The sequence below is a fragment of the Myxocyprinus asiaticus genome, chromosome 12 (assembly GCF_019703515.2).
Source record: "Myxocyprinus asiaticus isolate MX2 ecotype Aquarium Trade chromosome 12, UBuf_Myxa_2, whole genome shotgun sequence".
Classification (NCBI taxonomy): domain Eukaryota; kingdom Metazoa; phylum Chordata; class Actinopteri; order Cypriniformes; family Catostomidae; genus Myxocyprinus; species Myxocyprinus asiaticus.
In genome coordinates this window covers 49,858,463-49,873,837 of record NC_059355.1, presented here as the reverse complement: position 1 = coordinate 49,873,837, position 15,375 = coordinate 49,858,463, and the positions used below count along the sequence as shown (strand labels likewise).

General features: G+C 37.5%; 1 protein-coding gene across 7 annotated transcripts in view; it reads left to right on the top strand.

Annotated features, from left to right (window-relative positions):
* The window catches only part of LOC127449565 (TOX high mobility group box family member 2-like), a 154,697-nt gene that overhangs the window by 50,678 nt on the left and 88,644 nt on the right, over positions 1–15,375 (top strand). For 4 of the 7 annotated variants that reach the window (XM_051713081.1, XM_051713080.1, XM_051713085.1 and 1 more), the window contains exon 2: positions 9,237–9,329. The exons of the other annotated variants lie outside the window; for them this stretch is intronic. In XM_051713081.1, the coding sequence (XP_051569041.1) occupies positions 9,237–9,329 (93 nt within the window). The remainder of the gene's footprint in view (positions 1–9,236; positions 9,330–15,375) is intronic. 7 annotated transcript variants of the gene reach the window in all.

Here is a 15,375-nt window from a genome sequence, read left to right as displayed (position 1 = left end):
CAGAGCTAACCTGAATTGTATCACTCTGATACATTTATATACGCACCCGCCTCTAAATTGAACCTAAATATAATCATCTTTAATTATCCAATATCACTGTATATTATTTGTCTGTGCATGTTTACAAGTCTCGTAGTTTCAGTACATGTTGATCTTTCTGTCAGCGTATTCGCCGGTTTACAGTGTTGTTCAACACGAGACATCTGCTGTGGAAAATAAACGCCACGAGATCATCACACTTACACACACAGACACACACACACTCTATGAGATCATAAGGTCTTGTACTCGCGGGCTAAAACTGTCGCTAGAGCTGTCGCCACACTAATTCCTTTGGCTACAATAATAAATGTCTGACGTGTTAGAAAGGCATTACAGATTCAGATATATTCCACCTGTATTTGCTTTTACAGGCATCTCTTTTGCTGAAGGACAAATTAAAAGTCCTTTATTGTCAAATATAATGAGTCTAGATTCTCATTTCTTTCCATTGCGCATTCAAAAACTAAATTTAATAATTTTCTAGAGAAAATGAGAGTGGGTTTTTTGCCGCCACGATGTTAGGGTGTTGTATGCGGTTGCTAGGGTGTTGTGAGTGGTTGCTTGGGGGTTGCTAGGGTGATCTGGGTGGTTGCTAGGTGGCCTAATCATAAGAGCCCATCCCCAAGTCTCTACGATTTTCTGGTCTGTACATACAGTATGGTAGGTCTGGTTAAAAATGTAGATTTTCCAATTAATTGCAATGGCCATTTGAATGATCTCGATATTGATTCTTAGCATCCCAAGAATGATCTATTACTTTTACTTTAAAGTTTACTTCAATTTTGATTGTGTTGATTATTATACCTGTTAAATAATGATGCGTTCACATCATATTGGAGTTAGCGTAATTACGAGAACATGTAGAGGTGAATTAATGAGTTATTTTAGTGATTAAACATGTTGCTGTGAATAACAGCAAAGCCACACATGGATCCATTTTGGCATTATGAGTGTTGCCATAAAAATTTATAATTTCATACGTAAAAAACTTTGAGTGGACATCTCGTAATTACAGTAATTCCAACAACGTGAACACAACATAAATAGCAATGGAACTGCATAGTTTGGGGCCTGTTGTTAATTTTTTGAATGTATATTTTGCAATATACCAAGCTAGAAGGTTCCCTGTATAATTAATAGCATTAGCTAAGAGAGAATTTATTTTATTTGTTAGCAAAATGGACATTATAATTGGGGCCTGGGTAGCTCAGTGAGTACTGACGCTGACTATCACCCCTGGTGTCGCGAGTTTGAATCCAGGGTGTGTTGAATGACTCCAGCCAGGTCTCCTAAGCAACCAAATTGGCCCGGTTGCTAGGGAGGGTAGAGTCACATGGGGTAACCTCCTCGTGGTCGCTATAATGTGGTTCTTGCTCTCGGTGGGGCGTGTGGTGAGTTGTGCGTGGATGCCGTGGAGAATAGCGTGAAGTCTCCACACGCGCTATGTCTCCGTGGTAACACGCTCAACAAGCCACGTGATAAGATGCGCGGATTGACGGTCTCAGATGTGGAGGCAACTGAGATTCGTCCTCCACCACCCGGATTGAGGCGAATCACTATGCCACCACAAGGCCTTAGAGCGCATTGGGAATTGGCCGTTCCAAATTGGGGAGAAAAGGGAGAAAAAAACAAAAAAACATTATGACCGAAATATACTGAAATATCGAATTAAATCGAGAGTTTAAGAATCGGAATTTAATCAAATCGCGAAATCTGTAATAACACCCAGCCCTTACATACATATGGCTCAGGTCTCTTCTTCATTGCAAGTCTGTGGGATTTTGTTTACCCATTTTATATGTCTGACAGGCGAAAATCGTAAAAAGTTACGTTTGTAAAGTTACGATTTAGCAAATATTAAAAAGACAATTTTTTTCCCCGTTTGGAAACACATGCACTAATGAATTGTGCACAATTAGACCAGGAATGTGTATTAAAAACAATTTTGATTTCATGTTGACTTCAAAGCATCTCTAGATTTGGATTTGTTTTCTAACTAGAACATAAAAAGGTTTTTAGACACTTTTTTTTTTCTCTAATCGAAAGCTTTATTTTGAAGTGTGTGTATTGATTTGGACAGAACTCGGTAAAATAAGTTTCAGTGGTCATGTTATCTGTCTGATATTATCCAAATGAGTTTGTCTTAACTTGGGAAAACAATGCTTTTGCAATTTGGCATCCTCGAACTACAGCGCGACTCAAATGTGTTTGGCAGCGAGTTTTTGGCCGGTTTTCTGTGGAAGCAGCACTTTTGATTTAGACTACGAGCAGATGGTTGTGAGTAGATTGCTTTCATGTTAAGAAATGACTTTCCTTCTTTTGTCTGGCCTGCAAACGGAAGATTATTTGAATGCAAGTGCTTTTTTTGTTACTACTGTGTAGGGAAGGGTGACATAACACCAAATACTCAGGAATGAGAAATGGGGGAGCTTTATGCAATCGGTTCAGATTAAGAAACCTGTTGGCGAGTTTACAGATAAGTGAAAAGAGAATTGTATTGCTCAAAGGTTGCTCATGCATGGCTTGGGAGCTCATGTCAAGTGTCAGCTTTGTCTCAGATGATTCTCCATAATTCCTTAGTAGAAAAATATAGATATAAACACGTATAGAGCTGTGAAAGGAGATAGCATAGCTCAGATCATTTGAAGAGGAATTTGCACAGTTTGAGACATTATTGAGATCTCTTCTAAAATTCTCAGTGGTCTTTTTCTCAGGAGAATCATCTGAGAAGCAGTGTGCATCTCCATTTGCTCTCCTTTTAATCGTATTGCTGTCTAGCAATGTGCTTGAACATGTAAGAGTTGTGCTTGAACTTGTAAGATTATGTGCTCAACTTTTGTTTGAGAAGACTTGCCTCTGATTGGCCAAACTGAGTGTTGTGTTATGATGCGTCTGAAACGAAAGTAACGTGATTGGCTTTTGCTATTTTCACTCTGACTGTGTATATGACACAGAAGACACTTGCATGTGCGCTCACACACTCACAAGATATTCTATACTTTATGTTTACAATTACACACACACTCTTGGGAGATTTGTCCCGAATAGTATTTTATATTATATTTAATATTACTCAGTACATCCGTACTATGGGCAGCCGAGAAAATAGAATCATTCCAACGGCCTACTCGCTCTTCAGGCTCTAATTGCAACTTAATCACTGTCCCAATGCAATTTGCATTGTAACAATATCCAATATTCAAAACGCAGTAATGGTGTTGTGGTTTAGGGAGCATTTGCATGTAGCAGCTGGCGTTTGCTTTTCACTTTGATGTTGATTTGTAGTGTTTGTTTGTTTTAAAATGCCCTCACTCTGTTTATATTAAGCGTTCGGCGTCGTGATAGAAAAAGTAAAAGTTAGCCGTTTCCTTGAACATGTTCTCGCAGTATCACGCATTTACTCGTCCTCTTTAGCAATGGCATAGGGTGGCTATTTTGCAGACTGAGACGTCGGGTTTTCGTATTCAGTTAGGTAAGAAAAAATTTGCATATTGTCACAGTAATCTGATTGTCTTTTTGAAGCTGTCAAAGGAACATGATTGGATAATACCTGTGGGATTACGTTTTGGCTTTACGTTTTCAAGACGTTATTGGTCAATTGTCAGTTTTGACAATTTGTTGCATTTTTTTTTCTTCCATAAATGAAGCGCAATAGTAGTTTCGGTAGTGGAAATCCAATTTCTTGCCAATTTTTAACCAATAACGTACACATTTCAAGAGTGTAAAAGTTCATATACATTCCTCATATTATTGTGCACAATTCATTAGTGATTTTTAATCCAAAAAATCAACATATTTTGTATTTGTAATCTTTATTTGAATGTAATAACTTTCTTCACCTCTTGGAATGACTTTCCTGTTCTGCTGATGTCATCAAGCCCTCTTATTTTGTCATATAGGTACATTTTACACCATCCAATCAATTCCACATAGATATAATGAAGTTATAAAAATGAGGTTTTTTTTTAATTGTTGAATATACTGTTTCAGTCAGAAATATATCAAGTTATGGAAGTAAAATGAGTTGTGGGTGCCAACTACACGATAGATACTGTATGCTTCTGTAGTCAATTAATCAGTGAAATGTAAACTTCATTTCTATAAAAACAAAGTTTGGTTTTTTGGCTCAAACTAATGTTCTAATGCCGTGATAACTTTCAATACTGTTTATTTTGGTATTTTAGTGTACGTTCGTATGCGTCAGTTATATTAAAATCAGAAATATATGGGTTATTGACAAATAAGGTTGTCTGAGGTGATAAAAATTAAAAATTAAATACTTAAATCTAGTTTAAAAACATGTTTCAAGCATTTAGAAATGTATTTTGTGTGTGTGTGTGTGTGTGTGTGTGTGTGTGTGTGTGTGTGTGTATATATATATATATTAGTTTCAGAATTACATGAAGTATTTTCTACAAAAAATTATTTAACGACTTACAAAATGTCAAGTGGTATATCCGTCAAGTAAAAGGTATTAAAATAATTTCCATGCGCCTCGAATACATGTGAGTGCACACAACTTAATAATGCATTCCAAAAAAGTTTTCCAACATACAGTCTATATAAAGGTAAAAAATATTTTTCCAAATATCATGAATTTCTACGAAGTTTTCTTGGAGTTAGTCCAGTTGAATTCAGCAAAATGAGCCTTTTCAAAAAAATGTCAAAATATCTGAAATTTTTTAAAAACTACAAACACAGTTGTAAGGATTTATTTATTTATTTATTTATTGGATGACAAAAAAAATGGCCACCTACATGTTGGTTACATCACCTGACAAACATTTGTCCACAAAATCAACTAAATCTGTTCACTGATTATTTTTGAGAAATAATATTAAAGGAATATTCCAGACTACTTGCACTCTATATATATATATATATATATATATTAGCCTATTTTTAAGATTTCAATTTCATAACAAAATTCCATCAAATTGAATATTGTAATTTGTAACAAAATTAAATTAAAACTAATAAAATATTTACTGTATATATATATATATATATTTTTTTTTAATTAAATATCATTCAATGCAAATTTATTTATGAAATTGCAAGAAAATGCATAATCTCAAAAATAATATTTTGAGTGCATTTCCTTTTTTAATAATTTTATTCTTTAATGAAACTTATATTTTTTACTGTCTCTGGATGTTTACACCATTTAAAAAATACCTTTGTCCAAAATAACTTTAAACTCAGAAATTAAAAACCTGTTCATCATAGCAGAGGTGTTTTCATGTGATTATTTTGTGTGAATTGCATTTGTAATGTACTGTATTTTTGTATGACTTAATAGATAAAAAAAATAAAATAAATGAGCCTCATGTCATTAAACCAGATTTAACGTGTAATACCTCTCTCTACCTTTCACATATTATTCTTATGCCAACTGTTAATTGTAAAAAAAAAAACTATGCAACACTTTAACTATAGATGACCCTTTTTTTATCTTAATGTCAACTTCCAGTCAAATGGAGCACATTAACCATAATCATTCTGGTATATCTGCTCGGTCAACACATTCGAAAATGTCCCCTCTAGTCTGTTTGCACCCACGGTTTACAGTAATGTGTGCAGTAAAGGGCACAGCGATTACGGACACGTGCGGCGGTTAACAGGAAAACATAAGTACAGAAAACCCCTGTTGAGTGTCTAAGTTTAGCTACAACACTGAGAGATAGAAATCAGAGAGATAGAAAGAAAAAGACCTGACAACATCCTACGATACTTTAATCTGTGCGATTAGCGTCGCAGTCATCGCCGCCGACCCGAGCCGCCACATCTGATGAGGGAGATTCTCACCGCGCTAAATACGGTGGTTTGGATTTACTTGACAGCATATTGTTAGTCATACAGCACTTTCTGATTTAGAGAGATATACAGATTTATTAAGCTCTAGACAAATCACTCATGTGTGGGTTTGGTTGCGTTTTGAAGACAATCAGCTGGCGAGGAAAGCTATTGTAATACATACAGTAGATGTGGTGGCACAGAATCTACTTTTATATGTTTGTTTTTTGTTTTTTTGTGCCATAATTATTGGGTGTTTCTTCAACTTTGGGCACTTTCATGTCCCAGGGGTTGATTTTAATTCAATCAAACTACTTTTTTCTCTAGTACTGAATGGTTACCACATTCATGTTAAATGGTATTTACATGGTACTCAAGGTGAAAAGAATGCCATGGTATTGCTATGGTATTTGTGGTAAGACTGATGCCGCTTCTAGTCATCCTGTTGTAATATTTCTATTTCGGGTCTGTTTGATTACATAAGTGTAAGTGTACTACATAGAGTGTGTGTGTGTGTTTGTGTTTGGCACACTCTCGTATGTGAATCATTAGATGTTGGATTGCTCCGATTCCCAAACTCAGACTGCCAAAACTTCTGCCGAGAGTGTTTCCTCAAACAAACCTCACACACGGAGTGGGACAGAGGAGAATACACACATACACACACACACACACACACACACACACACACACACACACACACACAGATACATGTAAACACAATAGGGGAAGACTTGTGTGATGGACTCAGATCAGTTGTTATTAGTGGTGTTTCCTGAAAGCATCACTGTACATGTTGCTTATAGTGTTAGTGATTTGAACAGCGTCATAACCCTTACGTTTTAAACGTTCAGTGTGTAACTCATCCTGCAGTGTTTGTGCTACAGACATAAATCAAATCATGTGACTTGATTTGAGTTGAGGAGGTGTGCTGTTACTTTACTAAGAGATCAGACCTACGATTTTCACCTTGTGGACAATAAAACAGGTGACAAAATCCCATAGACTTACATTGAAGGAGGGACTCCAATCATATCTAGAGAGCAGAATATCACAGAGACCTGAGGGTGCGTTCTTTTGTCCTGGGGCAGAATGCTACAACTTAGCAGAACACCTTAGCAACCACACAGAATGCCTTAGGAAACAAACCAGAACACGCAAGCAACAATCTAGAATGAGGAACCACCAAGAACACCCTAGCAACCATCCAGAACAACCTAGGTACCACAAAGAACACCCTAGCAACCACTCAGAACACCCTAGCAACCACCCAGAACAACCTAGAAAATAAACAGAACACCCTAGCAATCACCCATAACGACCTAAGAACCACCCAGAACACCCTAGCAACCACCCAGAACACTTTAGCAACCACCCAGAATCCGTAGCAACCACCCAGTGAAACATAGCAACCAACCAGAATGGCCTTGCAACAATCCAGATGACCTAGGAACCACTCAGAACACCCTAGCAACCACCTGTAACAACCAAGCTACTACCCCAGAACACCCTAGCAACAAATCAGAAGACACTAGCAACCACCCAGAACAACCTAGTAAATACAAAGAACACCTTAGCAACCACCCAGAACACTTTAGCAACCACACAGAATGCCGTAGCAACCACCCAGAGCAACATAGCAACCACCCAGAATACCCTAGCAACCATCCAGAATGACCTAACAACCACCCAGAACAACCTAACTACTACCCCAGAACAACCTAGCAACCACCTATAATGACCTAAGAACCACCCAGAATGCCCTAACAACCACCAAGAACTCCCAAGCAACCACCAAGAACTCCTTAGCAACTACCTAGGGCCTCGTTTCCCAAAAACGATTGATCTTAGCTGTTAAGAGCGTTTTCTACGAGTGATTTTACGAATGTTTGTTATTTTTTACACGCGTTTCCCAAAACTGCACATAACATGAACGTGCGAGGAAGCACTTTAAGTGCTACTTAAGAGAGACGCTATCCAGTAACGTGATGTGCTGAAATGTGACCGTACAGTGCTGCTCGTCATTGTAACTTCATTATATCTGTGTGTATAAATTTAGCTCGCTGGAAATATTAACTTAATTCACCACATAATTGCATTTTGTTTTGCAATCATTTTGTGCAGAATGATATAATTATTTTCACAATCACTGCTTCATTCATCAGATTTGCATTTTAATATATCCTTTTAAAAATTTGCTCTGTGGGTCGAGATTAAAGCTTCCAGGATCAGTGAAGACAGCGGAGACCCTGAGTATGGTCCTGCTAATGACAGCAAGCATTAATTGAATATAACGAGGTTCACCGTGTTATTGTGGAGTGCAAAATAAGGAGACGCGTGGAAGCTGCGCTTTAGGGACATTCACCAATCAAGGGGAGAACTGCTCTTTACTGCCAAAAGTGATAACGGTAACAGCAATGCTGCACAACAAGTGTGGTACTACACAACACGTGGTGCAGGCGAGAGTGCCCTTTGGTGTCAGAGAGGAAGAGGAGATGAGGATGAGGAGCCAATATACTGTACAGATGATTTTCAAGCATGGCAGCAAGTTATTGATTTTTTATAAAACGTATTTATACTGATATTAAATGAGCATAAAGTGTAGCTTTAGGTATTTAAATTGTATTAGGTGTAATTTCGCGATTGTCTTGCAGGTGTCTGCATAAGTCCTTACGAAGTTCTTAGCACTGTACGATTACTCCAGAGCACTTGGTAATCTACCAGCATTTTCAAGAACTACTTAAGTTACGATGCTTTTGGGAAACGGGCTGCAAAAATAAGATGAATCGTAAGATGGATTCTACGATCTACTTAGGTTTACGATGCTTTTGGGAAACGAGGCCCAGAGCAATCTAGCAGTAACCGAGAACGCCCTAGCAACAAGCCCAAATGCCCTAGCAACCACCCAGAGCAACCCAGCAACCACCCAGAATGCCCTAGTAACCACCCAGAATACCCTGGCAACCACCCAGAACGGCCTAGCAACCACCAAGAACTCTCTAGTAACCATCAAGAACTCCTTAGCAACAACCCAGAGCAATCTAACAACAACCCAGAATGCCCTAGCAACAAGCCCAAACGCCCTAGCCACCACCCAGAAAGCCCTAGCAACCACATAGCAACGCGCTTAAACCCCTCAGAACCCTGTATTGTGGTGTTGAGGTTTGCCAGCAACTCTCACGTTATCTATGGAAAATGCAAACATTTAGTTCGTTATTGATGCCATTTTGACCAGTAAAGATTTGATTACTTTTGATGATGTTGATGTTTTTGTTTTTATTCAGAACGGAGTCCTTTTTGTCGAATATTCCCATTCAGATGCCTTCGCTTCCGAGACTGACGTTTCATCCATTTCTGTCCGTTTTCCTTCTCTTTTTCTCTCTCTTTCATATCTACAGAGCAGATACAGTGTGGGCGATCGAGGCGTTAGAATCTACGGAGCTTTACCGGTGAGGACCGACCCTGAGGGTAAAAGACTGCCCTCTGCAGGGGTGAGAGCTATCCCTACATACTTTCTCTCTTTATTCTCTCTCTGAAGTCAATCTCATTTTCTCGTTGTCTTTCTAAAGCACGTCCTGTATGTCTGTGGTGGTTTGTGGTTCTCCGAGGGTCACATGATGAACTGAGGGACAAAGAGTCCCCAAGGGGCCACACTTCACACCCACCAATACCTCACACACACACACACACACACACACACACACACACACACAACAGAATGAAGTTTGAGTCAGAACCAAAAACTAAACAGTCAAGACACTTACCTAAAATTACCATGATACTACCATGTTTATTATAAGTACTATTGTAGTATCATGGTATACTTGGAAGTACCTTGGAGTACCATGTAAATATCATGATACATGAATTTCAGTTTATAATGCACCATATTACCACAAAAAGTTTGTGAATCTCATTTCAAATAAGCACAACGCTAAATATCACGTAGCTACTGGACAACCAAACGTGCAAGCCTTTGTTGAATGCAATGTAATGAGTATGAATATACTGTAAATACATTTAGTGATTGTTTTGGACTCGTTTGCACATGCAATCATGTTTGCAGTTGAGCAGTCACTGGTGCAAATGTTCACAACACACGCATTCACCATCAAAACTGAGTCACTAACAAAAGTGAGCATGTTTGAGTAAGAATTACCAAAGTTTCCTTTCTCACTTTCCATTACTTGAAAGGGCGTCTATATTCAACAAAGCAAAATACATCTGACTCACTGGAAAACTTCTTAAACCGTGAGAGTTTGGTTTTGAATTGATCTACTCAGCGTATGATGTGAAAATTTGGGGGGAAATGTTCCAAAAGACATGCTTGAAGCAGCTTTTCTATCAGAATGATCTTCTCAACATTGCGCTCTCGTGAATGCCATTGTGTGCAATATTCTCGTTTTAATTAGAAACGTAAATCATTTATCATCGGTGGAGTGCAGACAGAGCAGCTCTCATACTTCAGTTTCATGTAATGTGAAATTCTCGGAGTTCCCACAGTCTTGGAAAACCTGGAAATAGCAGGCTATCAGGGAGTTTTAAAATGGGGAATTCTAGACAAGGAAAAGTCATGAAAATGAATAAAGAGTATACTTCAGTATTTACTTTAGTTCTATTTCCATATTGTTTTTAATGGTGCTGTAAGAGACACTCACAAAAATATTTTAGCCTATTTTTAAGATTTACACATTAACAAAATTCCATCAAATTGAACTGCATAGTCTTTAATAAAATTAAATTGATAAAACTTAGTGTGTGTGTGTATATATATATATATATTTTATTAAAGGTTACACAATTCAACTTGATGGAATTTTGTTCTGAAATTGGAATGCATACATTTTTTATTAATTTTTTTGAGAGTACTTTAAATAATACCATGTTGTTTATAATGGTAGGGTTCAAAAAGCTATTTTCATGGCTTATTTTTATAGTACTTCATGGCAATTTTGTATACAGGAACTAAAAAATAAAAAAAATAAATCCAAACTATATGTTTAGATATATATATATATATATATATATATATATATATATATATATATATATATATATATATATATATAGTATAGTATAGTGTTAAAACTGTATTTTTTTTTTTTTCATTTTTTTTTTTTATCTAGAAATATAAGTGAATTTAACCATTTTTAACTATAGATCTGGAAAAGTTAATAATAAAAATAAATTCTTAAAAATTATTGGAAATATCTATAGTAAATATAGATTTTTGTATTTATATTTTTATTTTATTTTATTTATTCAATTTAGATTTACAGGGACAGTGCACATCAATAACATTCCCTGTATATGCGCCAGTTTAGCTGTTACTGATAATTAACTGTAGTCCCTGGGCAGGTATTCCATAAAAAAAAGCAGAGATCAAAATTAAAAAGGGCAGATATTACATTAAAAAATAAAAATAAAAAAATTAACAGAAATAAAAAAATTCATATTATAATTTTCAGCTCTAAAATTGGCCAGAAATTGCCTTTTGTGAGTGTGATTTCTGTAAAAATTATTTTATTGCATTATTACAAATGACTAGATAAGTCTTGGGAAATCAGATTGAAGTGGTTAATTTTGTAAATAAAACAAATTAACAAAATTAACATCACTTTCCAGAAAATCAAATGTTGAATCTAGTAAACAGAATACATGTGAATGCATATAGTGATTGGAGCAATTTATATATATATATATAAACTTATTGAGTAATTAAAAATGATTAGAAAAGTCTTGGGAAATCAGATTGAAGTGACTGAATTTTGTAAATATAACAATTTAACTAATTTAAATACTACTTTCCTGGAAAATCACATGTTGAATATAATAATTAGAATACATTAATAGACTGTACATATTGTGATTGGAGCAATTTGGACGAATAATTTGCCAGCTTAATGCTGCTAATTTATCATGATTACTGGAACAATTCGAGAAAATGGTTTGTGGCTGAAGAGGTTAAATTCTGTCATGGAAATTCGTTTGTCTAAAAGTGTGGGAACCCTTATTATTTTAATAACTACATTGTCAGGGAGGAAAAAACTGAATAAAAGAGTAATTTTGTAGCGAAAGGCTTTATGTGTGTAATAAACTCGTCTTTTTCATTATTCTCCAGTTAGTTAAAGTTCTTTCGCAGCATCTTGACACTTTCATAAATAAAAGTGGTGAAAAAAAAGAAATAAATATATTTCACAATGCCCAGAGTTCCGACGAGCAATCTAAAAAAAGACTCTTCTTTTGCTCAGTTTTGCGGATGCGTACAGGCATTTACATATGAATGGTTTTAAAATTATCTGCCTTTTATCAAATGCCTCCTTTTAAGAAGTCTAACCAAACCTTGGTGTGATGTTTGAGCTGAGAACAACCACTTTAACTGCTCTGAGAGGAAATATGCCGTTTTTCGCAGCCGTGTGCGACAGGTGTTGCGGTGTGTGGGGGGTGGGGGGGGGGGTCGGGTCTTTGTTCGGTATCTTTATATCTCGACACACAGGGTTCAGTTAAAAGTTGCTTCAGTTAAACATCCGCTCACTTGCTAAAATAACCCCCCTGCACACCCCCACCATTACCTCTCAGCTTCCTCTGGAGGTGTACAACACACACACACACACACACACACACAAACACAAACACGGATGTTTTAGGGGTTTTATTGCCACGAAAGCCTCCAATATTTCTTTCTTTCGCTCACTGTGAGTCTGTTTTCTGTCCTTTTTCAGTTTGCACTGAAAAGGGTGCAACTCTAGATGAGACACGTGAGATTACTGCAGTAACATCTGAGAAACAGTGAAATTCTCAGTTTGCTCTCAGTTTAATCTCATTGCTCTCTAGGAGAAACAATTGAGATATTAAAGAGATCTAATTTGTGATTTGTTTACTTCATACAACAACTAATGGCATCATGTTATAAACATGATAACCCCATATGGTGCTATTTCTTCTTCAAGTCAAAAGTTAAACACATAACGAGGTATGAAACGACACCAAACCCAGTGAACAGGCCGCTGGATTACACAAATGTCCATCCTCTGCTAAATATCTGCTTATGATTTCAAGGTAGCTCCAGTGAGAGTGTATGATCCAGACCAGCGCAGTAGCATGTTATGTCGACGGTTGTGCCGACTTGCGCTTTTTCTTAAAATGCCGTGAACGGTAAACTAGCAATAAATTCAACTGATGCCAAATTGTGGGTGTTTTTAAGTTGACTTGGTTTTATAATCTCTTGTGATGTGGATTTATGGCCTTCCCAAAAAAATTATGCACCCTTTTTCTTTTTTTTCTTTTTCTTTTTTTCCCTATTTGGAATGCCCAATTCCCAATGTGCTTTTAAGTCCTCATGGTCGCATAGTGACTCACCTCAATCCGGGTGGCGGAGGACGAATCCCAGTTGCCTCCGCGTCTGAGACCGTCAACCCGCGCATCTTATCACGTGGCTTGTTGAGCGCGTTGCCACGGAGACATAGCGCGTGTGGAGGCTTCACGGCAACCACGCTCAACTCACCACACGCCCCACTGAGAACGAACCACATTATAGTGACCACAAGGAGGTTACCCCATGTGACTCTACCCTCCCTAGCAACCGGGCCAATTTGGTTGCTTAGGAGACCTAGCTGAAGTCACTCAGCACACCCTGGTATTCGAACTAGCGAACTCCAGGGATGGTAGTCAGCGTCTTTACCACTGAGCTACCCAGGCACCCCCTATGCACCCTTTTTCAATAGATTCCCTAAAGTCAGCATGAAATGCCTCTCACAACCCATTTGTTTTTCTTCGTTTTTGCAAAAACTAAATTACGTGCTTTATTACATGTTTTGCAGCCGTTTCCCGGTGAAATGTCCAGCGGGGGGCGCCAAAAGCGAGTGAAATGGTGTCGTAATCAGACGCGATTTTTAAGTGAATATTATGAGTAAAATGTACCTCCCTAACCAAAACCTTTAAATTAAACCTAACCAATAATGTCCAAAAAGTAAATGCAACATGAAAAGCACATTTTCTGTAGCAACCACGTCATTTCGTGTCGCTTCTGTGACACTTTCGTATCACGTGTCAGCTTGCATGTTTGACTGGTGTCAAACCTCGGACTTCCGAGTTCAAAGTTCAACGCTCAATCAGGTGAGCTACCACAGAAGATAATCACATTGGAATAAGTGTAGAAATGTAGGTGGGTCTGTAATACAAGCGTTAAAATGTATCGTTTTTCAAATGATGCATTATAGTAAAGTGTTTCAAAATCATAACTTAGCAGTGTGAGTAAAAGTGTGAAAAATAAGTATAAAGTAATAATAATGAACCGTCGTACTCGTGATTTTTTGTGAAAGTGAATAAAACGCAACGTTGTTGTAGCACCTCCATGTTCATTTCACCGGTAAACTGCAGCAAAATGTAGAACGTGGCACGTAAAAGACAAAATGTAAAAGCAAAAATGTAGTTATAGTATCGTTCAGTCTATGAGACTAGGTTTGTTTTATTATGAGCCAACTTGAACGATTTCTTGCGATTTCGCCATCTCGTACCCTTATTAAGACTTGTCATGAGACCACGTTGAAATGAGGGGTGGTTGAAGGGGAAGGGTTGAAAAATAAGAGAGATTTGACCTCGAGACATTTTGCAGACTTTTTAATTTTTAAATTAGAAAAATTGTGCAGATAATTCATGCACATAAAACCAGGGGTCAGTTGCACCAGCCAAGTTAATGCACTACTAAGGCTACGTCTACATTAATCCGGATACATTTGAAAACGGCGTTTTCGTTTCAAAACGCTCTCCGTCCATACTAGCATTTTCACGCGTTTTCCAAAAGTTGCTCATCCACACTGAAACGTCTGAAAACGCTTACGTCCCTGTACTGTGCATGAGTAAAACGTAAGACGCTTCGACATGCGTCATTTCCGTCAGGCGTTTATTTACTTTCCGCTTCTCTGAAACGTTGCGGCAATGTACGGTCTGAAACGCAACTGTCCTCACATTCCGCCGCTTAACAACAACTGCGAGTAAACATCCCGTCTCCTTGGAAGAAATGTAAGCTGAAGTATGTACAAACTGACATTAATCTTTAACAACGCAATCAAACTGGAGAGTAGCCAAAACAACTGTGATACAACGTCGTCCACCATCTTGTTTTGGACTGAATGGGTCACATGACTAAAAATGCGTCATCGTTTTCGAAAGCATCCGTTTTCACAGTCCACACTACAACGCGAAAACTGCGTTTTCAAATGTATCCACTTTGGAGTGCGTTTTCAAACAGCTCTGTTTTCGCAGACAAAAACGCCGTCTCAGTGTGGACGGAAGGCCAAAACGGAGAGAAAAAGATGCGTTTTCAAACGAAAACGTATTAGTGTGGACAAGGCCTAAATATTTGAACGTTGCACCATTCAACTTAGGTAAACCCTACATATAAACGAATTTACAGAAGCCTTCGACCAGGAGTAACGGTGACATCAATGAGCTCATGTGTTGTGTAAAATATTGAAGATGTTGACATTTACACTCATGAAACCAATCAAAACGTTCTGGTGCGCGTCGCACGGTGTC